This window comes from Salvelinus namaycush, chromosome 6 (assembly GCF_016432855.1).
Source record: "Salvelinus namaycush isolate Seneca chromosome 6, SaNama_1.0, whole genome shotgun sequence".
NCBI lineage: Eukaryota > Metazoa > Chordata > Actinopteri > Salmoniformes > Salmonidae > Salvelinus > Salvelinus namaycush.
In genome coordinates this window covers 42871175-42896118 of record NC_052312.1, presented here as the reverse complement: position 1 = coordinate 42896118, position 24944 = coordinate 42871175, and the positions used below count along the sequence as shown (strand labels likewise).

Sequence of the window (24944 nt, the reverse complement as noted above, 5' to 3'; positions counted from 1 at the left end):
GAGTTCAAAGTCGGTAATTGGTATGCAGTTATGCATTGCTTATTGGTTGTGTGGTGCATTGGCACATAAACCTGCTGGTGGAAAATGTGTTGTATTCATTATATAATTATAGCCGATGGTTGTCTGCAGCTGGCTGTAGTAATGTAATGATACAGGCAGGGAGAGTGAGCTAGTCCGTGGTGATCGGCGATCCCTCAACCTTCTATCCTGTTAGCCCTGTGTGGCATCAACAGTCTCAAAAAAAACATGCTGAAATGGTAAAGTCGATATCCACAATTATAAACTCAGGGTTGCTACAATTGTTATTTATGGTGGTATTATGTTAGAGTACATTTTATGAGGGGGGGGGGGGGTAAGCATTTTTTTTTTTACAGTACCTTTCACATACTGTATGGGCCACAACACTCCTCACAAAGGCACTAAAGACAAAATTGTAGTAACCTGTTCATGCTGCTTTGTGACAACAGCAGCCAAAACATCTTCCATTATTCAACACTCCCATCTAACAACTCCCCCGCAGAGTTACTCAACATCCCTCCTCCTGTTCGGTCTAAACTGACAAAAAAGTCAAAGGCAAAATGCTTGGCTGGAGTGATGTCAGTGTGCAGCGTTCCGAAGAGCATCCGGGAACGTCTTAGACACAGTTGATCCCTGGCCTGGAACGCCCTTGGATAGGTCAGAGGTCACCGTGGCTTTGTCTCAACCAACCAGGAGAGGGATTTACGCTCAGGCCATGTGGTTCATGGCCTGTGATCCTCTCAGGGGTCGTGATGGTGTCAGCGGACAGGCTGAGAGGGGTCTCTGACCTTTTCCTCCAAAGCCACCACTCACCAACCAGACCAACAGATAGCGGAGACTGTGAAAGAGAAAGGGATGGTGAAAAAGATCAGGGGAGGTAGTCCCTCCCACTTTCAGTCTGATGCCTAATAAATACAAAGGCAGAGATAGGTAGTCTTTCCTCTCCCCCTCTAGCCTTGCCCAGTGACTAGTGTTTTGTAAAAAGTCACAGAGTACATCAAGTTTGATTGATTAGACTGTTGCCTAGCTGCAGTCACTGCACCCTACCTGTGCTAGCCTAGTTTCCCTGGCTCTGTGTTTCCGGGCCAGCCCAGTCAATCCACAAAAACAGATGTGTAAAAATCCCTGCAGCGAGGTGTGTACGTATGCGAGTCCCCTAGTTCTACGTCAAAGCTTTCCCAGGAACACTGTGGCTTTTCATTCACACAAAAAATGTCAACTGTAACTGACACTCACTTTGTGCATGTGGCTGTGCTATGAATTACCTTAAGCCTATCATAAATGATCCTATTAAGAATTATACTAGCATTGGCCCGAGGTGCAGACAGAACTCACACGTCGTGCATGTCAGAGAAGAACGGGTCCTTAAACTGTTCTTACATTTACTTTAGAGTAGTTAGAGAATTTGTTTGGCATTAACCTTGTGGTCATGAACAGCAAGACACATGCAGACGAAACAGTATGGCTTTTGTTTTTACAACTGTAAACATTTGGAAATTAAACATCTTGTAAAATGGCCCTACATGAACAAATGGCAACATGACATCAAGACCAATAAAGCACTAAATAAAGAGGCAGTCACAGACAAATGTACAATCATTGTATGCCATTTAAAGAGAAAAACCCCCATTCCAGTTCCACCTTGTAAAAAAGGTGGACAAATATAGAATACTTTTTAAAGGCAAATCATAGGCAAAAAGTTCAAGAATATAGTTCATGTACAAACTCCTCTAATTTCAGCTCCACTTTTTAAAAAACTTGGAAAAATCCTGGAGAGTGCTTGTTGGGCATGCAGCCTTGACCTTGTTGAGGCGTTTCCGTTTTCTAAAAACTGAGTGCAGCGGTGCTTAACTATTGTTGCTGGCCATAAATGTCGCCGATTCATTGTGACGTAATGCTACAACAATATGTTGTGAAAATAAGACTAGATGTTATGTAATTCCATGTCCACTTACTGGACATGAAAGAAGGAAAATTCTATCAGTGAATTTGTTTTCCACAGAGAGTGAATGTCGCAATGCCATCGTGTTTGTTGACTTTTCAGGGTCTGAGTCACTGAGTAAAGGGGCGTTTTTAGGAGTGTGTGTTTGTGTGTAGGCCTGTGTGTTTTTTCGAAATTGGCTTATTCTAATCTTACAGTAACAAATCAGTGTCCTCTGTCCTCCAGTCTGGCGTCAATCACTATCAACGATCACTATCAACAGATACGAGAACAATTCATAACACTCACACCATCAACCAGAAAGAGTTGCCCAAATAAAACACTGTAAATCATGTGTATTACAGAACGAGAAAACATAAATATGCTCAGCATTGTGTTAAATACCCTTAACTGAATATTAACTTTATTCATCTTAAATTTCCCCATTTCAACACACACAAACAGGGCCAGGCCAATGACACATCTCGCTCAGGGTTTCCGTTAGCCGGTAATAGACGGCTTTTGGACTATAAAAAAAAAAGAAAAGCTGATGAATAAAAAAAATTGGCCCTGGCCAATTGTCCTGGAAAAGAAAAAATCTCATTGCGAAATAATGCTTTTTAGCCTCTTCATTGATGGAAATACATTTGACTGGTTATATTTATCGTTCTATAGGTTATTTTTAAATTGGCAAATGTGTAGGCTACAGTATATTTGTTATGCATCGTATTTATCACACCCGTACAGAATACAGATACAGAGCCTTTGAGCAGATAATCTGTCAAAGAACGAGAACTGCTGTTGCGTCACACACCACTTTGCAATGAGCTGGAGGCAGTAGGCTAAGCATTTCCTTTCAATACATATGAGGCATGTCTTACCTTTCTGCAAAGTAGCCTATTAGATCTCTTTCTACATTTCTAATGGACATTTTCATCTCCGTCGCATGAAACCGCTCAAGTGTGTGGTGCCCTTTCGACAACTGCGTTTCCCCGCTAAATGCATTATGGAACGAACATTCGTGAGTAGCCTACTGCCTGCGCTTATAATGTGAATAAATAGTTTAACATTTTAAGCTAAACGTTCTGTTCTGTGGCATCAGACCCATTGCTTTTTAATGTTTATTTTTATGTAGCCTAAGCCTACTGGTTGTATGAATTTGGGCTCTATCATCCCACAACTGTCCCAGAGTCGGTTGGAATAGACTATCTCTCAACAAGCTGACCAATAGAATAGGTAAACTTTTGTACTATGGGGGATAGTAGATTGACAGGCTAGTGATTTTGCTGTTAGTTACTTGTCTGGCTGGCTGAGGAAAAGTAAACTGTAGACAGTTATTCTATCTTCATTGTTGCATCCTCGACTTGCATATTCTGTTACTATGAATTACCATAATCTAGCTGTGATTTGTCATTCTGAGCACGATGGGTGGACACTCTAATCAGGTTACGCACCCAATGCACATGGGACCGGCAGATTACACAAATGTCTGGTCACATTTTCCTAACGGAAACCCTGGTCTGGCTGAGCTAACGGCTGTCATCCATTTAGGATTTCACCCACGATCCATAGTGTCCTCTCCCCTCACTGGAACACCTCGTCCAGGGTAGAGGGGTGGACGTCAGTGGACTGCAGGCTCTGGAGCAGCCTGTGGACTGTAGCGCTCCTCCCCTGGCTCTGCCTCCACTGGATCAGCCCTGCTAGCACCTGCCCGTGCAAGCTCAGAGGGTGGTCGGCACGGCAACGGTACAGCGCCTCCGTGGAGAGGCCCAGGTCGAGGAGAACCGACTCCCACTCCGATCCGAGACGGGATGCCAGCCGGGACAACTGTCTGTCGGACGGGACTGCTCGGAGCGTCACCTCTGGAATGTTCCACTCATCTTTGGAAGGGAAGGAGGGAAAGGTGGTGGGTATGCATGAAAAGAGGGAAACGCAGAGAAGAGATGGGAGGAGGAGAGGTGGAGTAAGGAAAAGGTGAAGGGAGAGATGGGTGGAGAGAGAGACAGTATCAATTTCCATTTAAGAAAAACATGTCGCTGATTCATTGTGATGTAATGCTACCACAATTTGTTGTGAAAATAAGACTAGACGTTATGTAATTCCGTGTCCATTTATTGGACATGAAAGGAGGAGGAAAAATACTTCCACAGAGAGTGAACGTCACAATGCCATCGTGTTTGTTTACTTTTCAGGGTCTGAGTGACGGAGAAAAGGCGTGTTTTTAGGAGTGTGTGTAGGCCTGCATGCTTTCGAAATCAGCTTGTCTGATAATGACGTCCGTTTAGGAGAGAGGGAACGAGAGTGAGATAGGCCTAGAAAACAGAGCGATATAGTGAGATATTGTGGTGTTTTTTATTTTTTTTATCTGAATGTGTTACATAACAGAGGTGGGCAGACCAGGAACACAGTTCCTGGAAACCACTTTTTATAATAGAGTCAGACCAAAACCACATCAAATACCAGGTCATCGTCCTCTGGCTGAGAGGAGGTGGGGAGATGGAGAGCAGAGCAGGCAGGTTTTCAAGTATATTTTCAATTGTCCTCCAGTTCTGTAGACCTAGGCTACACACTTCCCCCACCCCCTTTAAATTTCTCTCTCCCTCTTCTTTCAACACCAATCTTCTCTCCACAATATCCATCTATCACAAATCAGATTTCCATCCAACCTTTTTATGCGAGTAAAGTACATGTCGGGGGAAAAAATGCCACGACAGGCCTGATGAATACAGCAAATGTCGGTAAACTTTCCAAATGTCGACAAAACAAAATACGCTAGACAAGGTGGGATCATTTTGTGTCTAAAATTAATTATGTGAGAAACGGCGGTGGAAACACATTTGCACGCAAATATTGATATAATAGCCCTCATATCGAAGTAAACTTGGAGTGACGTGGTATGTTCTGTGGTCCTCCCACTACAACTCAGGAAAGCCTACAGTTCATTAGGCTACAGATGAAATAAGTGATGAACTTCACAGGGTGGTGAAAGTGCACAGAGATGATCTTGATGGTCCTTTCCAATAAATATCTAGGGTCTTATTCTGGTGACATGATTATCGATGCTTGGCTGCCGTTTAACAAATAAAAATAATCTCATCATGTAGGCTGGCCTGCCCACACTGTATCTGAGAGCTGTTGACTAGAGCACACTTGCCAAAACCAGAATGGTCACATTAGCTTATTGTGCCATATCCATTGGAGTTGAAAACCCATTTAACTTGTATTATTTTTATTTGTCATATGGGAATTTAACCGCAATTTTTTTTTAATGTGCACTGGGCTATGTCATCACGCACAACCTATGTGCACTGGGCTATGTCATCACGCACAACCTATGTGCACTGGGCTATGTCATCACGCACAACCTATGTGCACTGGGCTATGTCATCACACACAACCTTTTATCTGCTGGAAACAAGTCAAAACAAGTCAATCTGCTGGGAAAATGTGCATATTGTTTTTATATGCAGATTTAAGAATATTTGCTTGGAAAGAACCGTTTTGAATATCCATTACCAATCTCTCTCCCCCTCTGGCCGAAGGGAATGGGATATCGTAGATGTGGCTTGTGCGCCGCAGTCGCCTCGCCTCAAAATACAGCCAGTTGTTTGTCACCTATGGATGGTCTTCTTGCACAGCCGGTAAGGGGCTGAGGGTAGTAGAGCAACTGTCCTTAGAGAGGGTATCAAAAGGGTGCACACATGGAGGTGACAGGGTTTGCATGGTAAACAAACATGCTTTGGGGACAGCTGTATATCATGCATTGTATGTATAGAGCAGGTCAAGGTCCAGCCACGTTACGTTCAGTTCAGCAGGTATGGTGGAACCAAGGACACAGATGGATGTGGGGCTGTTATGAGACGGTATAAGGAGGTGTACGGTCAGTGAGTTCGGGGGCAGTATGGTGAGTAAATAGCCTAACAGTGGTCTCTCCTCCGCACCCTATTCCCCAGCTCTCATCCCTGTTTAGGCCTATAACCCCAATGCCCTCCCTCCCGTTAGTCCCTCTGCCTCACTCCCCAATCACGCGCTCCTTCCCTTCCACAATTCAATCTATCCTCCGTGCCTCCCTCTCTAGTTTAAGGTAGTCTTTCACTCTCATCCCTCTCCCTCCACTCGGTGCTGATAGTGCCATTTGCTCTCTTGACCCCTCAGACAAAAGAGATCACTGTGCCAGCCTGTGTCACTGCACTCCGAGCCCCCATACAAGACAGAGGATTTCATAACCCTGCCCAACTCATCACAGAGTACGCATGTACACACACACACAGGTAAAAGGGATTTTCAAGGTGAATAAAAGAAGTAACATAAAGTAAATCAATGTGGTTTAATACAAGTTGCAACAGGGAGACACCTCCAGCACAGAAGCAGAGAAGCAGGCCCTTATATTCTCGTCTCACAGCACCAATGTTCTGTAAAAAAACAGCTGAGAGGCTTGTAGGAAGTCACAACATCAGCTGCTACAGAATCACACTGTCCCAGAATATAATAAGAATCAGTGACCTCGGTCCTTGTACCGCCAGTCTGGCGTCAATCACTCTCAGACATGAACAATCCATAACATTCAGTATCAAGTCTAGTGACCATCAACTAGTACACAAATTAGTGTCCCAAATAAAACACTGGAAATCATGTGTATTACACTAAAGGAAAACATAAATGATAAGCATTGTGTTCATTTTATTAATCAGACCCCCTCCCCCAACCCACACACACGCAGCCCAGCGCGTGTAAACACACACACAGGGCCAGGCCCGTGACACGTCTGGCGAACTAATGGTTGTCATCCAATTAATGGACAGTTGAGAACTCACTGAAGCGCGATGAGGCCAACACAAACGCCCCCCCCCCCCTTCCCCTATTGAAATGATATGGGCAAGCAGCTCAGAGGGACAATTAGAATTTCATCCACACCATCATCCGCTTTGGGAATCCAACATACTGAGAGAAGAAAATAGAGTTTGAGCTAATACTGGGAGACGTGAGGGGGAGGGGGGGGGGAAACACCCTTAACACAGTGTCATAAATAAACCCCCCACAGAGACAGTAGGACTCTGAAGCATATCATGTTCCCTAATGCATGCCAAGAACGGTTTGGCCCAACCATGCCAGGCCTTCATCTGTTCGCTAACAAAGGACACACACACACACAGAAACTCAGAGGGAGGGCACACGGGGAGAGAGTGACAGGGCTGTGTGAGAGTAAACAAATCCTTTTTCCTTGAAAACCCATTTGCTGAAAGGCGCATAGGCTAACAGTTAAGATGCTGGGAGGTTTTGAGAAATAGGCCTTCACTGGAGAGACTAGGTCGAGAGAAAGAGAGAGACTAGGTCGAGAGAAAGAGAGAGACACTAGGTCGAGAGAAAGACACTAGGTCGAGAGAAAGAGAGAGAGACTAGGTCGAGAGAAAGAGAGAGAGACTAGGTCGAGAGAAAGAGAGAGAGACTAGGTCGAGAGAAAGAGAGAGAGACTAGGTCGAGAGAAAGAGAGAGAGACTAGGTCGAGAGAAAGAGAGAGAGACTAGGTCGAGAGAAAGAGAGAGAGACTAGGTCGAGAGAAAGAGAGAGACTAGGTCGAGAGAAAGAGAGAGACTAGGTCGAGAGAAAGAGAGAGACTAGGTCGAGAGAAAGAGAGAGACTAGGTCGAGAGAAAGGGAGAGACTAGGTCGAGAGAAAGGGAGACTAGGTCGAGAGAAAGAGAGAGAGTAAGTCGAGAGAAAGGGAGACTAGGTCGAGAGAAAGAGAGAGAGTAGGTCGAGAGAAAGAGAGAGACTAGGTCGAGAGAAAGGGAGAGACTAGGTCGAGAGAAAGAGAGAGAGTAAGTCGAGAGAAAGAGAGAGACTAGGTCGAGAGAAAGAGAGAGAGTAAGTCGAGAGAAAGGGAGACTAGGTCGAGAGAAAGAGAGAGACTAGGTCGAGAGAAAGGGAGAGACTAGGTCGAGAGAAAGGGAGACTAGGTCGAGAGAAAGAGAGAGACTAGGTCGAGAGAAAGGGAGCGCACGAGAGAGATTGTAGCCAAATAAGGAGCTGTGGGAGAAAAAATAAACTGACGAAACGGAATACTTTCCTAGGAATCGCCTCTTTATGAGAAAAGCAGGCGTCCAATCTTACCTTCTCTCTCTCTCACACTGATGAGGAGGGGGGGGGGCAGGCTGTCCAACCTTACACACTCTCTCTCTCTCTCTCTCTCTCTCTCTCTCTCTCTCTCATTGATGAGGAGGGGGGCAGGGCATGCTAACATGTAACTGAAATAAACCAGAGTATTTAGAAGTGTATGAGGCCATTGGACAGTAGTCCCGGTAGGTAAGGGGTGTGTAGCGATGCCTAGTTTATTCTACATAGTAAAAACCGAAAGAAACCAACATCACCATGCTGTATCCATATTTTAATAACCAACTCATTCAAATCCATTCATCTAAGTTCAAACAATTCCATTTTTATCTCAGTTATTAGCGCTTACACTGCAACGTAATAACGAAGGGATGAACGATGACTAAAAGCCTGAACCCAAACCCTGAGTAGGCAAAGAAAACAATCCAAAAAGGTACAGGACTCTCGCCAAACTACCTTGTTCATGGCTAAACAGACCGACAGAGACAAAGTGAGTGGGAGTAATGTGTGTGTGTGTGTGTGTGTGTGTGTGTGTGTGTGTGTGTGTGTGTGTGTGTGTGTGTGTGTGTGTGTGTAACCCCTGTGTGGAGGCCTAAAATAATCATGATTTTTCTCCTCTTGCTCCGAGGGGCTTTTTCCAGGAAAGTTTCCCGTGTCCTCATGGGACTCTGATGTCTTGTCAGGACACAAATGTTTGGTTCTGCCTTTTAAAAAATGTTTTTAACTTGAGGACTTAAAATGACTTGATGGAAGCCAGTGTAGCTGTTTTGCCAGTTGGGCACAGTCGGCCATTTAAACTAGCCGTACAAGCAGCTTCTTAAAACAATTCAGCACAATGTACTGTATGCTTGTACCAACCGCATTTAAACGTAGCCTCCACAATAATGAATGTTATATTTTTTATAAAACATTTAAGCTGGTCCTGGCTAGGGCTGTTGGCACTGCGGTCATGAGTCATCATGGCCGCAGTGACATTTCCATAATTCATTGAGTGACACTACCTTCAGCTAAACAGAATCTCTCACCACCCTGCATTTCCATCTCCTCCTCTCTCCTTTATTCCCATCTTGAGCACAGCAGTTCATTGAAGTATGTTTCGCTGCGAAAACATCTTACTATTGATGTTCCCGAACAGATTTAAGCACTGGGTAGCTGCAGGAACAAGGTTGGAGAGCCCATGACAAACAGAGTTTGGGCGGAATTTCACCCGTTGGGCAGCGAGAGCATGCTCCTCAAACAGTGGTTGGTGTGTGGAGTGAAATAAATGTTTTATATTGATTTCTCAGCTGCTCATATTAAGCACATGCGCTGCTATAAAACTGATGTAGCAAACAAAATGGACCGGCCGGAAAGCGCAGGGCCTCCATTTACTATTTGAGTGCATACAGATGACATTTTTTCACCTGCCCTGGTTTCTGTTCCTGCCCATTTCATAAATGGGCCATTCTAAATCTAAATTCATTTGACATTAGTAAAGACAAGATTAAATTGACAATAGTCTGATGGGTGAAAATATGATCACTTGAGAGAACAGCTGTGCAGCCTGAGGCAAGAGGCTCTGATTTCTAAGACTTTAAGGTTTGTATCATTCACAACTAAAGTTGCCAAATAACTCTGAATCTAGCAAATACGATCTGTTTCAAATGATCACTTTTTTGCTAGTTACTTTAATAAAATATATATATTTTTAACCCTTTTCCTCCCCAATTTCATGATATTCAAAATTGGTACTTACAGTCTTGTCCCATCGCTGCAACTCCCCTATGGACTCGGGAGAGGCGAAGGTCGAGAGCCATGCCTCCTCCGAAACACGACCCTGCCAAGCCGCACTGCTTCTTGACACACTCCTCGCATAACCCAGAAGCCAGACGCACCAACGTGTCAGAGGAAACACCGTACAACTGGCTACCGTGTCAGCGTGCACTGCACCCAGCCCGCCACAGGAGTCGCTAGTGAGTGATGGGACAAGGACATCCTTGCCGGCAAAACCCTCCCCTAACCCAGATGACGCTGGGCCAACTGTGCGCTGCCAAATGGGTCTCCCGGTCACAGCCTGCTGCGACACAGCCCGGGATCGAACATAGGTCTGTAGTGACACCTCAAACACTGCGATGCTGTGCCTTAGACCGCTGGGCCACTCGGGAGGCCAAATGATCACTATTACACTCAACATAGGGAAAGGGGGGGTACCTAGTCAGTTGTACAACTGAATGCATTCAACTGAAATATGTCTTCTGCATTTAACCCAACCCCTCTGAATCAGAGAGGTGCGGAGGGCTGCCTTAAATCTACGTCATCGGCGCCCAGGGAACAGTGGGTCAACTGCCTTGCTCAGGGGCAGAACGACAGATTTTTACCTCGTCAGCTCGGGAATTCGATCCAGCAACCTTTCGGTTACTGGCCAAACGCTCCTACCCGCACCACAACCACTTCATATGCGCACTCGCTCTGTAATGAACAAAATATCCTTCCTATTTTATTCAACTCATTCTGTTCACCTGAAATACATTTTCTTCATTACATCATTTCTCTTTAGACCTGACTAAAATAAATAATGGATTTATTGTGGTGGTGTATATTAAACTGATTCAGACTTTTTTTTAAATGTAGATGTACCAAAGGCAGCTTTTATGCGTGGAGGCCTGGCAACACTAAACCTGTTTATGTTAACTAACGGTCAATTAAACTTGAGACAGGAAGTCTTTTGCAGGACAATAACCGTCTGACAAAAATGTCATGACCGCCACAGCCCTAGTCCTGGCCGTGCGATTGGTCGCCTGGCTACCTCTGAGCGGAGCAGCCGGCCCCTGACTCTAATGCTTCACCGTTCGAACGGGAAGACACTCCTCCTGCCAAGATTCCTGGAAAGCAGACGGCAGGCACAACCCTTGGCAATGCACGGCCATGGAAAACAAGGCAGCAGCACACGGCACTCTCCCTCTCGGCCTGTGCCAGCATGAATTTACTGCTCTTTATCAGGACACACTATACAATGCCTTCCAAGTTTACAGCTTTAACTCACACTATCCCCTCCATGAGACAAATAGATACGCTCCTAAGAACAAGCTGCAATGAAGAATACAGTTAAGCTCTCACTTAATCATGCCCTGGCTAAACGTGCCAAATAGCCTAGATAAGATCCTTCTAAGAACAAGCTACAACGACTTAGCAAGAATATATTTTTTTACTCTCACTATACAAAGCTCTAAACATGCCAAATAGATAAGTTCCTTCTACGAACACACTACAATCTGTTTGCTGGCCAGGATTGTACCACTGTAGGTTGTCGTCTTGATAATTCGGTATATGATATTAACATGTTTTCAACCCCACAGGAGATTTTTTTTTAAATAGGACCATCTAGATTTACATTTACATTTACATTTAAGTCATTTAGCAGACGCTCTTATCCAGAGCGACTTACAAATTTACCTTTTTTTTAAATATTTAACTAGGCAAGTCAGTTAAGAACAAATTCTTATTTTTCAATGACGGCCTAGGAACAGTGGGTTAACTGCCTGTTCAGGGGCAGAACGACAGATTTGTACCTTGTCAGCTCGGGGATTTGAACTTGCAACCTTTCGGTTACTAGTCCAACGCTCTAACCACTAGGCTACCCTGCCGCCCCAGATTAGATTAGATAATGTTACTGACGGTCATATCTGATCACCATGGCAACAGGTGACTTTGTAACAGTGTGAGAAGAAACATTTTAGTCAAACGTCTTCAAATCTGCTCCCATTTCAGCCATAGCCTCCTGTACATGATAGGGTAGGCAGCAAGGTTTCCGTTAGCCGGTAAATGCTGGCTTTTGGCCGATAAAAATAAATAAATGAAAAGCCGATAATGTAATTGTCCGGGACAAGACAAAAAATCCCTTGCAAAATAATGCTTTTCATTCATTGTTGGAAATACCAGTCCATTTACCCCAACTTCAAAGTCAAATATACTAATAGGCTAATAAATCCTCAAGCTTCTTGGAAATTAGTGTCGAGAGTGGGTGCTTCTATTTTTACTCGGGCAAAAGACACAAGGTCCTCATAAGGGACTTCTGCTAAGTGTACCCTGACTGGATAAACATTTGTGAATGTGTTGATTATCCCCGTTTTCAGTATACCCGCCGAGAGGGGATTCTTTCTCCAAAACAAGAGTAAAGATTACCTCAAGAAGGCGCCTTCAGAGGACAAAGTAACGAGGCTGATGCACATCGCAAGCTGCTCCAAGGAGTGTTGACTTACCAACTGCAGCAGCTCACTTTGAGCAGGCCAAGGTTTGGCACAAATGCAAGTAAATTTGAGGCAAATTGTGTTAGGCCGGCCCTATCCTAGCAGTTCTGCTGCCGCCCTAGGCAAGATCATCAAATGCCGCCCATGTGTCAAGTATAGTGTACAGATTTGGAATGTATTAATTAGAGGTTGACCGATTATGATTTTTCAACGCAGATACCGATACCGATTACTGGAGGACCAAAAAAAGCCGATGCCGATTAATCGGACAATTTTTAATTTTTAATTTGTAATAATGACAATTACAACAATACTGAATGAACACTTATTTTAACTTAATATAATACATCAATAAAATCTATTTAGCCTCAAATAAATAATGAAACATGTTCAATTTGGTTTAAATAATGCAAAAACAAAGTGTTGGAGAAGAAAGTAAAAGTGCAATATGTGCCATGTAAAGAAACTAACGTTTAACTTCCTTGCTCAGAACATGAGAACATATGAAAGCTGGTGGTTCCTTTTAACATGAGTCTTCAATATTCCCAGGTAAGAAGTTTTAGGTGGTAGTTATTATAGGAATTATAGGACTATTTCTCTCTATACCATTTGTATTTCATATACCTTTGACTATTGGATGTTCTTATAGGCACTTTAGTCAGTTTAGCCAGTGTAACAGTATAGCTTCCATCCCTCTCCTCGCCGCTACCTGGGCTCGAACCAGGAACACATCGACAACAGCCACCCTCGAAGCAGCGTTACCCATGCAGAGCAAGGGGAACAACTACTCCAAGTCTCAGAGCGAGTGACGTTTGAAACGCTATTAGCGCGCACCCCGCTAACTAGCTAGCCGGTTACACCAGCCTAATCTCGGGAGTTGATAGGCTTGAAGTCATAAACAGCGCAATGCTTGAAGCATTGCGAAGAGCTGCTGCAAAGCACACGAAAGTGTTGTTTGAATGAATGCTTACGAGCCTGCTGGTGCCTACCATCGCTCAGTCAGACTGCTCTATCAAATCATAGACTTAATTATAAACATAATAACACACAGAAATATGAAACGTAGGTCATTAATATGGTCGAATCCAGAAACTATCATCTCGAAAACAAAACGTTTATTCTTTCAGTGAAATACGGAACCGTTACGTATTTTATCTAACGGGTGGCATCCATAAGTCTAAATATTCCTGTTACATTGCACAACCTTCAATGATATGTCATAATTACGTAAAACTCTGACAAATTAGTTCGCAATGAGCCAGGTGGCCCAAACTGTTGCATATACCCTGACTCTGCGTGCAATGAACGCAAGAGAAGTGACACAATTTCACCTGGTTAATATTGCCTGCTAACCTGGATTTCTTTTAGCTAAATATGCAGGTTTAAAAATATATACTTCTGTGTATTGATTTTAAGAAAGGCATCGATGTTTATGGTTAGGTACACGTTGGAGCAACGACAGTCCTTTTTCGCAAAATGCGCACTGCATCGATTATATGCAACGCAGGACACGCTAGATAAACTAGTAATATCATCAACCATGTGTAGTTATAACTAGTGATTATGATTGATTGATTGATTGTTTTTTATAAAATAAGTTTAATGCTAGCTAGCAACTTACCTTGGCTTCTTACTGCATTCGCGTAACAGGCGGGCTCCTCGTGAGGCAGGTGGTTAGAGCGTTGGACTTGTTAACAGTAAGGTTGCAAGATTGAATCCCTGAGCTGACAAGGTAAAATCTGTCGTTCTGCCCCTGAACAAGGCAGTTAACCCACCGTTCCTAGGCCGTCATTGAAAATAAGAATGTGTTCTTAACTGACTTGCCTAGTTAAATAAAGGTGTAAAAAAAATATATATATATATATAAAAATAAAACTATCGGCAAAATCGGCGTCCAAAATTACCGATTTCCGATTGTTATGAAAACTTGAAATCGGCCCTAATTAATCGGCCATTCCGATGAATCAGTCGACCTCTAGTATTGATCGACTAGAATAATGACGTGCGTCATGTGCAATTGGTGCACTCCAGTTGAGGCTATTCAGTAGCACTTGGTAACAAAACATCGTTGCCAACTATTCACATCGGAGAGTTGCAATTACTAGGCAGCCAACTGCCGACATTAGGAAACAGTTGTTATCATTAAGCCACGTACACAGAGTATACCAAACACTAGGGACCAAGGTGTCAAAGGCGTTCCACAGGGATGCTGGCCCATGTTGACTCCAATGCTTCCCACAGATGTGTCAAGTTGGCTGGATGTACTTTGGGTGGTGGACCATTCTTGATACACATGGGAAACTGTTGAGCGTGAAATATCCAGCAGCGTTCCATACCTCATTCAAAAGCACATACATCTTTTGTCTTGCCCATTCACCCTCTGAATGGCACACACAATCCATGTCTCAATTATCTCGAGACTTAAAAATCCTTCTTTAACCCGTCTCCCCTTCATCTACACTGATTCGAAGTGGATTTAACAAGTGACATCAATAAGGGATCATAGCTTTCACTTGGATTCTCCTGGTCTGTCTATGTCATGGAAAGAGAATGTTTTGTATACTCTGTGTATATCACACATGACATGAGTATTTTACCACGATATTTAAAATTATAATAATCATAACATTTATTATCATCATCCAGAAGCACTGTAAAAAGCGATAATTTGAGCTTTGGAAACAAGTGCTTTCATAAATGCATGGCGTGGGCCTCATTTCACTCAATGAACCAGTCTGAACTAATTCGATTGCCGGTTTTATAATTTCTGGACTTTGTTTATTAGGCCTAATTAAAATGTTCATGCCTAGGCTAAACTAAATGAGGCCTAGATTGTAAATGAAAACAGCTGTGTTTTGGTATTTATTCATTAAAATGTTAATACAAATAGCCATCAGGACAGGTCTTTCGCAAGTTCTATTATGCACATTTTGAAGTTGTGTTGTATTACTGTGTAGGTGACATGTTCTTCTTGGCTAAATGTTTTCTTTCTTTTAAACGATATACATTTATGATTAATAGCAGGGATGAAGATGCCAAAGCATATGTTTTATTTTCAATAAATCATGTTGGTATAAGAACATTGTTTATACTTTACACGCTAATTTCTATTCTGTTATGATTTACGATAAACAAAATTTAGATTTTGAGCACCTTGGCTGGACGCCCTAATGCGTTATGCACCCAACACATATGGATGTCCGGTAAATTTCTGGGATGTCCGGTAAATTAAAGTCTTGCCGGTCACGTTGTACGGCACCAAAGTTTCCTGACGGATACCCTGGTAGGCAGCTGGTCTAATTCTCCTGTCCTCCTGTTAGATGCTGTTCTGTGTAAAATATAGTCTACACAGCACTGGCTCTTTACAGGCAGTGCAGGAAGAGGTAAAGCTCTAACGAAATGTTAAGTCATGGTGAGAGGACATATTGTACCAGCATCTATCCAATCAGGTGCTGACAGGAATCCCTTACTGGTGGAGACCAGAAACCATGGTAACCTGTGAGCTGATTGAGGGATGCATGTTTTCTGTGTCACTCTGCATGAGCGGAGGAGCAGGAGGGAACAGGGAGTGACAGTATATGTTCCAAACAAATACAGTGGTGGCAATAAAACTTATTTAAGACACCCGTGTGTGTGTACTGGGTAGCGAGTGAAGCAGGGACGAGGTAAGGGTTATTGAAAAACAGATAATACCATCACATGGTATCCAAGGCAACCCACCAATGTCATCTGTTGCCATCATAACAGGAGCGGGGGAAGCGGGGGATAAAATCACAAAGCACATCCATACATTTATGTGAATTAGGCCAAATGATTCAGTGAGAGGTCTGTATAAAAGAATACATGAAATCCTTTTCAGGCTAAATGATCCTTTTCAGAACGCCAGACTCTCCCCACTGTGTTCAATCAGGCAGAATAAAAGCCTTTAGAAAGTGAAGGCTCTCGTCCTCTCCTCCACCTGAAACACTCTTCTCGCACTCAGTTCCCTACGCTGCTGCTTCTAGGAAATCTGAGAGCAGATTCTTTTCTCTTTGTTTCCCCCTCCCTGTCCATCCCCCCACATCTATTTATTACAATCTGTACAGTGAGTGGGGGGGATCCAGCACAGGAGGGCGAGAGAGAGAAAGAGAACAGACAAATGGCTTTGATTAAATATTTTTCCTAGAAAGGAGGATGCAGTGTGTGCCTGACCTCAGTGCTTCGAATGAAAACAGCTGTCAGGGAAACCAGGCCTTTGAGAAACTCGACACACTCACAACCTAGACAGTCCTAAAAACAGACTTTTCCCCTCGCCATTTCCCCTTTTCTGCACGGATACTGTACATTCACAATAAATATTAAAGCTTCCAGTTATACTGTATATGCTTAGGCCTACATGTGTTCTACATCATCACATGTTGAAATGTCGAAATGTTTAGTATCTGCCAAAGAAAAAGTTAATTCGTTTGGTCCAAAAAATTCATACAAGAGTATAGATTGGCGATACGGCCCCAAAAAACATCTCCATTTTTATATGTCGTATATGTACAGTGGGGAGAACAAGTATTTGATAACCTGCAAAATCGGCAGTGTTTCCTACTTACAAAGCATGTAGAGGTCTGTAATTTTTATCATAGGTACACTTCAACTGTGAGAGACGGAATCTAAAACAAAAATCCAGAAAATCACATTGTATGATTTTTAAGTAATTCATTTGCATTTTATTGCATGACATAAGTATTTGATCACCTACCAACCAGTAAGAATTCCGGCTCTCACAGACCTGTTAGTTTTTCTTTAAGAAGCCCTCCTGTTCTCCACTTATTACCTGTATTAACTGCACCTGTTTGAACTCGTTACCTGTATAAAAGACACCTGTCCACACACGCAATCAAACAGACTCCAACCTCTCCACAATGGCCAAGACCAGAGAGCTAGCAACTTACGGGCATCAGGGATAAAATTGTAGACCTGCACAAGGCTGGGATGGGCTACAGGACAATAGGCAAGCAGCTTGGTGAGAAGGCAACAACTGTTGGCGCAATTATTAGAAAATGGAAGAAGTTCAAGATGACGGTCAATCACCCTCGGTCTGGGGCTCCATGCAAGATCTCACCTCGTGGGGCATCAATGATCATGAGGAAGGTGAGGGATCAGCCCAGAACTACACGGCAGGACCTGGTCAATGACCTGAAGAGAGCAGGGACCACAGTCTCAAAGAAAACCATTAGTAACACACTACACCGTTAAAATCCTGCAGCGCACGCAAGGTCCCCCTGCTCAAGCCAGCGCATGTCCAGGCCCGTCTGAAGTTCGCCAATGACCATCTGGATGATCCAGAGGAGGAATGGGAGAAGGTCATGTGGTCTGATGAGACAAAAATAGAGCTTTTTGGTCTAAACTCCACTCGCCGTGTTTGGAGGAAGAAGAAGGATGAGTACAACCCCAAGAACACCATCCCAACCGTGATGCATGGAGGTGGAAACATCATTCTTTGGGGATGCTTTTCTGCAAAGGGGACAGGACGACTGCACCGTATTGAGGGGAGGATGGATGGGGCCATGTATCGCAAGATCTTGGCCAACAACCTTCTTCCCTCAGTAAGAGCATTGAAGATGGGTCGTGGCTGGGTCTTCCAGCATGACAACGACCCGAAACACACAGCCAGGGCAACTAAGGAGTGGCTCCGTAAGAAGCATCTCAAGATCCTGGAGTGGCCTAGCCAGTCTCCAGACCTGAACCCAATAGAACATCTTTGGAGGGAGCTGAAAGTCCGTATTGCCCAGCGACAGCCCCGAAACCTGAAGGATCTGGAGAAGGTCTGTATGGAGGAGTGGGCCAAAATCCCTGCTGCAGTGTGTGCAAACCTGGTCAAGAACTACAGGAAACGTATGATCTCTGTAATTGCAAACAAAGGTTTCTGTACCAAATATTAAGTTCTGCTTTTCTGATGTATCAAATACTTGTCATGCAATAAAATGCAAATGAATTACTTAAAAATCATACAATGTGATTTTCTGGATTTTTGTTTTAGATTCCTTCTCTCACAGTTGAAGTGTGCCTATGATAAAAATTACAGACCTCTACATGCTTTGTAAGTAGGAAAACCTGCAAAATCGGCAGTGTATCAAATACTTGTTCTCCCCACTGTATATGTCGATTTTGTAAATGATCTGGCTTAAATAAGCTTTGTTGCACAATTAAAAGATCAATACAATATTTCAAACTGTCAGGAATATTCAAATGAATTCAGTGCATGTGAAAGTATACCTAGGCTAACTATAAGCCTTCCACAACCATAAGACCCACTAATAACCTGCTTATAACCTGATTCTTGTTCAGGCTTTCATGAAAATACAATTTTTGTAACAAATTTATCAGAACCATGCACATCCACTAATAATTTCTTGTAGCAGGCATTATAAAAAATTAAAACTCTCTCAAGCACAAGCCCACGTGCTTTATACTTCCAAGTCGAGCCAACTTTAATCTATTTGCTTTCTAACAAGGTAGAAGAACAGTTGAACTGTTATGAATACACCCTCTGGTCCGTCTCCAACTTTTTGAACAACACAGCCTGTTCACTTTGTTTAGATGTTTAAATCAAGTCTCTTACCTGGATAAGAATATGCTTATTTCTCAGAATGAGAATGAGATGCCAATTCCTTATATAAATGTGTATTTTGCTCGTTGCACATTTATAAAAACACTAGACAGCTAGCATATAAAAGTCTGTGGCTAAAAAGCTCCTAGCGGTACATGGCACCACAATATCACACGCGGCAGAAACTGTGCATACATTTCCCATAACATGTTCATTGATACTCTCGTTTTAGTAGGGTCTGCTCTGTTCTACATTTTGGTAGTTGAGACATAAAAAGGGTATCATTAGAAAGGTCATCTATTACAGTCAAATAATGTCAGAGTTTCGGTGTCGATATGACCGATTCTGTTGGACCAAACCTCAAATGCAAAAAGCGAGTTTAAGCTGCTTGTTGTGAGAGAGGAATTCGTTATCTTTCGTATTTGTTGTGAGTGGCAGGGGGAGGGGCTTGGTGTCTGTGAGAGTGGGAAGGTACACAGTGCACACAGCACAGAAGGAGCCTAGACCAAAAAGACACAGAACGCTCATAAAAACAAACAAAAAATAAAAACCTAGATTCTTGTGATACAATTGTAACGTCGCGCTAAAACAAATTCAAATTAATTCGATACGTCGCCCAGCCCTACACAAAAGTAGTAGTGGCCCTCAGTCCTCTGATCCTCATTACTGATTGGGTCAGTAGTCTGCAGGCATTACAACACAGTCGACTAACGTCATACTAACGTCATTCATGTCAGTAGCTAGCTGCTACTGGAAACCACGTAGTTTAATTCCATGAAATAGAATTTGGAATTTAAATAAATTCATGAACAGAATTGATCAATTCATGAATACTTGGGGATTCCAACAAGGCATCGAAAAAAACAACAACATTTTACTGAATGAAACCATGGTGTTTTTGTTGTATTGGTGGCCTTCAGATAAGGACAGGCACGCCAGTGACCTCCAGGATGGTTTTATAATGAGTCTGACTTTTTATTCACAAAAAAGTTGCATGCGAGAGAAAAACATGAGGATCGATTTAATAAAACAGAGCTAGAGTCACCGCTTACATCACCGCTTGGCATGGCAACTGCTTGGCATCCTTTCGCAAGGAACTATAGGGCAGTGCGTATGGCTCAAGTACATCACTGGGGCTGAGCACCCTGCCACCCAGGACCTCTATACCAGGCTTTGTCAGAATCCCCTAAAAATGGTCAAAGACTCCAGCCACCCAAGTCATAGACTTCTCTCTGCTATCGCACGGAAAGCAGTATCGATGCATCAAGTCTGGAACCAACAGAACCCTGAAAGCTTCTACCCCCAAGACAGAAGACTGCTAAATAGTTAGTGCGAAAAAGGTCAATGCAGATTTAACTAACTTTGTGACTCATCACATATGCTACTGCTTCTGTTTATTATCTGTCACTTTATTACTATACTGAACAAAGATATAAAACACAACATGCAACAATTTCAACGATTTTACTGAGTTACAATTCATATAAGGAAATTAGTCAATTGAAATAAATTCATTAGGCCCCAATCGATGGATTTCCCAAGACTGGACAGGGGCTGAGCCATGGGTGGGCATAGGCCCACCCAATCAGAATTAGTTTTTCCCCACAAAGGGCTTTATTACAGACGGAAATAGAGCTGCCCGGGTGGCTGGTCACAGACGATCCAGCAGGTGAAGAAGCCGGATGTGGAGGTCCTGGGCTGGCGTGGTTACACGTGGTCTGCGTTTGTAAGGCCGGTTGGACGTACTGCTAAATTCTCTAAAACGATGTTGGAGGCAGCTTATGGTAGAGAAATGGACATTCAATTATCTGGTAACAGCTATGGTGGAGATTCCTGCAGTCAGCATGCAAATTGCACACTCCCTCAAAACTTGAGACATCTGTGGCATTGTGTGTGTGACAAAACTGCACATTTTATAGTGGCCTTTTACTGTCTCCAGCACACGGTGCACCGGTGTAATGATCGTGCTGTTTATTCAGCTTCTTGATATGTCACACCTGTCAGGTGGATGGATTATCTTGGCAAAGGAGAAATGCTCACTAACTGGGCTGTAAACAAATTTGTGCACAACATTTGAGAGAAATAAGCTTTTTGTGCATATGGAACATTTTTGGGATCTTTTATTTCAGCTCACGAAACATTGGAACAACACTTTACATGTTGTGTTTATATTTTTGTTCAGTATAGTTATATTTATACATCTCATTGTTGGAAAGGAGCCTGTAAGTAGGCCTACGAATTTCATTGTTAGTCTTAGGGCTGTGACGGTCTTGGAATTTTAGGTTAAGTTAAGGTAATTGTCCAGGCCAATGTACATCGTCGCCAACATAACAGTTCATGGGGGGGGGGGGGGTTTAAAAAAGGGAGATGACAATTCTGTTTGTACTCTTGTTTACATGGATATGCATCTGAATAAAAACCTATTTGAAACAAGCCATTACACTTCGTTATTATGATTCAGGTTATTACGCATAAATATTAAACAAATTAAGAAATGCCAGGTTGGAGAGAAAGTCGCATTTTCGTATTGAAACAACATTTCATATTGACACAATAAAGATATGCCTACCTTGTCAGCTTTTCAGCATATAATTTCTTTAATACAGTCCTATTTCATTCAAACCAAGTCTGATGGATTCTCTCCCACTTTTCCAGAATTATTTACATAATGTCACAAACCCTGATGCTGTAGTCATTCAAAGGCCGTGGCATTGGCATTTTCTCTTCAAAGAGAAGACGCCGTAATGAGAGAACTAATATAGCCTAAGCTACTGAAAAGCTGCTTTTTACAAGATTAAATCATGACAGGAGAATTTGATTGCTATTTACATTTTTAAATGTAACCTTTATTTAACTAGGCAAGTCAGTTATGAACAAATTCTTACTTACAATGACGGCCTACACCGGCAAAACCCAGACGACGCTGGGCCAAATGTGCGCCGCCCTATGGGACTCCCAATCACGGCCAGTTGTGATAAAGCCAGGATTCAAACCAGGGTGTCTGTAGTGACGCCTATTACACTGAGATGCAGTGCCTTAGACCGCTGCGCCACTCTATAGGCCTATATTAAAGAGATGGAGTCCAGACAGGCTACTTTAGGAAGCTTTCTGAATGGACAAATAGGCCTATAGAGAGAATCAGTCAACTCTCACATACACACCCCCGTAAAAGCACCTGTCAATCAAAGACAACAGCATGTGTCAGACGCAAGAGCAAATATTACTAATTTCATTAAAACTTTTTTTTTTAAACGAGGCCTACCTTAAGCTTTCTGAAAGCAGGCTAATGAGTTGACAAGGAAAATATGAAGGGGACGAGCTATGCTATAGTATAAAGATGAAATTGACCATCATTAAAATAGAATCAAATCAACGACCATAGCCTATTTATCAGCGACAATGATTATCAAGGGGGAGTGTGTTGGAAAGATTTTTCAAATACTGTGAGGAACTATTATAATTTGAATGGATGTAAAAATACATTCTTTATGTTTTTAAAGACTGAGAAGCCCAACTTTTTAGTGGTGGTGAGTTAAGACAATGGGCACCTTCCTACATTTGCAGGCCAGGTACTTCTTCTATACATGCTCAGGCGCACACGCTCCATCAAAATTAAGAGGACTGAGAAATCAGACATATGCTCATTGCTCACGTCGAGCACGTAACTGATGTTATGAAATAAACCCAAACGGGTTTCTCACAAGCGTAGCAGGTCGTGAACTATACAAACAATGCTTCCACTCCGAGAATGATAACGCTAAATGACGAATTAATACATGCATAAACAGAAATGAAGGTAACCAAATGATAGGGATTTAACAGTAAATCGCCTGTTTTACAAACAGTAGCTTACCAAAATGGCATTCATAAAAGTGCATTGGGGGCCCGACACTGTATAGCCTAGGCTACTATTCTACTTTGTAGGAGGGCGGAAATTCGGCCAGGACCGGGCTTGATCAGCGTTGATTAGTCTATAAATTAAGAAAAGATTCCGTATCAAATTATACCATGCCAGGTTGGAGAGAATTGGCGCATTGTCCATTTGACACAACATGAGCGCATTATAGGCCTCAGACCCAGAACAACCTTGTCGACTTCAGACGAATCCAACCTTTTTTTAAAAGATACCAATTTATTTACTTACTAGCAAGCAATGAAAATGTGCATTGTATAAAATAGTGCCATAGCCTATTGCACTCTACACCCCCCTGCGCATCTAGCAGATTAGCTGCTGGAGCATCAAAGCACTGTTGGAAAGAGGAGATGTAGAAAGTTTAAAGAGTAACTTAGCTAAATAATTGCTCATAATTATCAGTGAAAACTGCTATTAGTTCAAATGTATCTACATGAAAATAAAATTAATAAAACTTTTTGGGGGTTTATCCTAAAATGAATGTGGGCCTATTTAAAACAGTCATTGTATTCAATTAGCCCTAGTTAGTCTGTGACACTGTTTACAAAGCATGTGACGGATAAAAATGAGATTTGGAGCGACATTCAATTTCAAAGCTATTTTGTATAGTTTCTCAGAATACAATGGATTTCTACGTTTTTAAGAGTTAGAATTTCGGATGGATGCCATGTTGACACCAAACCAGAATGGTATTGTTATGGAATGTATGTGCAAAGAAGGAAAGCCACATTTTTTTGCATACTATGCAGACATATTGCAGTTATTGTGCAGATATATTGCAGGGCAATAGGCATAAAACTGCCAACAAATGTTAGAACCATAGAATTATGGGAATTAAGGGACTTTTCCACCCACGCACTACGCCTTTGAAACTCCCTTCCTGACAATCTCAGGGATGGTCAACATGTTGGTGCATTTAAAACAGGCCTTTAAGACTAATCTCTATCGGCTGGCCTACCTTTCCTCCTATCTAATTATTGCTTTCTTTATATGGTTATATATTTGAACATTTCTGTTCTTTATATTATCAAGTTTACTTATTACTATTTTTTTCTAATTGACCTTTTATTTTATACACTTTTAGATTATTCTTGTATAGTAAAAAGTTCATTATTACTATTAATTATTTAGAGTAATTATATTTCTATGGTTACAACCATGTCCTACTACTCGAGTTCCTGCACGTCTTATAGAATATTAGCACTAAAGTATTGCAGAGTTCACATAAATATAAACAGTACCTACACTAAAAAATAAGTGCCAGCACTGGTTTGAACTTTTTACTGTACAAATGAAGAGCCACTGACAATCTAGCCTATAACGTTAGTTTGACGTCAAACACTTGGCATCAGACTCACCTGTTGGACTTTGCACAGGCACATTGGGTTGCTCCAAATCCTGGAGTAACTTGTCTCTCACCCAAGTGAACTCTTCCTCCAGGGAATTCAGAAATGTACCAAACGCCCGCGGACCTCGGGTGGGAAGGATATCCAGCAGTCTCAACGTCTTCTTCTTGTTGCTTATTTGGGACTGAATCTCGTCCACCTGGCTCTCTGTTAAAATGTTCTCCTGGTACAGGAATTGAACTATGGTGTCATCAATTAAAATTTGGTTGGACAGGTCCAGCCGGTGTTTCCTGAGTATTTCTTTGTGCCTCGGGTCCATAGTTGTTGTGAAATAACTAACTAGTCGTACCTAATGTCTATAAACATTTATTTCGTTAAACTAACCCGCCATATCCAATAATATTTATTGGCTAACGTTAGCCATCTTACGTTAGCTAGCCAGCTAGGTCGCCTTCATGTGATGTTTGGTTTGCTGCTAACGTTACGCTTCGAACACACCGACTGCGTCATGCGTTTCGAAACACCAGAAGTACATTCATTTCCAATGGAACGCTGCGTTTGCCTTGCAGCATTGCGTTGCAGAGGCAGTTGTAGTGCGTTCCGTGTGGTGAATACGTTCGATTTATCGAACGTATGCATCAAATTGTATGCGCAGACTTACTTGAAAGTAAGTAGCAAAATGTGAATGTTTAATTTTTGTTGCACACATATCCAGTAAAAAAAATGTGGGATTACATAATAAAAACAGTTTGACTGGAGAATTTCTTTACATTTTTTATTCATTTATTTGCCAAGTATATTATTTATTCGATGACATCCACAAATTA

General features: G+C 42.4%; 1 protein-coding gene across 1 annotated transcript; it reads right to left on the bottom strand.

Annotated features, from left to right (window-relative positions):
- Positions 1-1491: 1491 nt before the first annotated feature.
- LOC120050048 (death domain-containing protein CRADD-like) lies at positions 1492-24565 on the bottom strand. The gene is made up of 2 exons (XM_038996669.1): positions 24130-24565; positions 1492-3819 (listed from the first exon to the last, which is right to left on the bottom strand). The coding sequence occupies exons 1-2, from the start codon at positions 24434-24436 to the stop codon at positions 3524-3526; spliced, it is 603 nt and encodes a 200-aa protein (XP_038852597.1). The 5' UTR covers positions 24437-24565; the 3' UTR covers positions 1492-3523.
- Between the last annotated feature and the right edge of the window lie 379 nt (positions 24566-24944).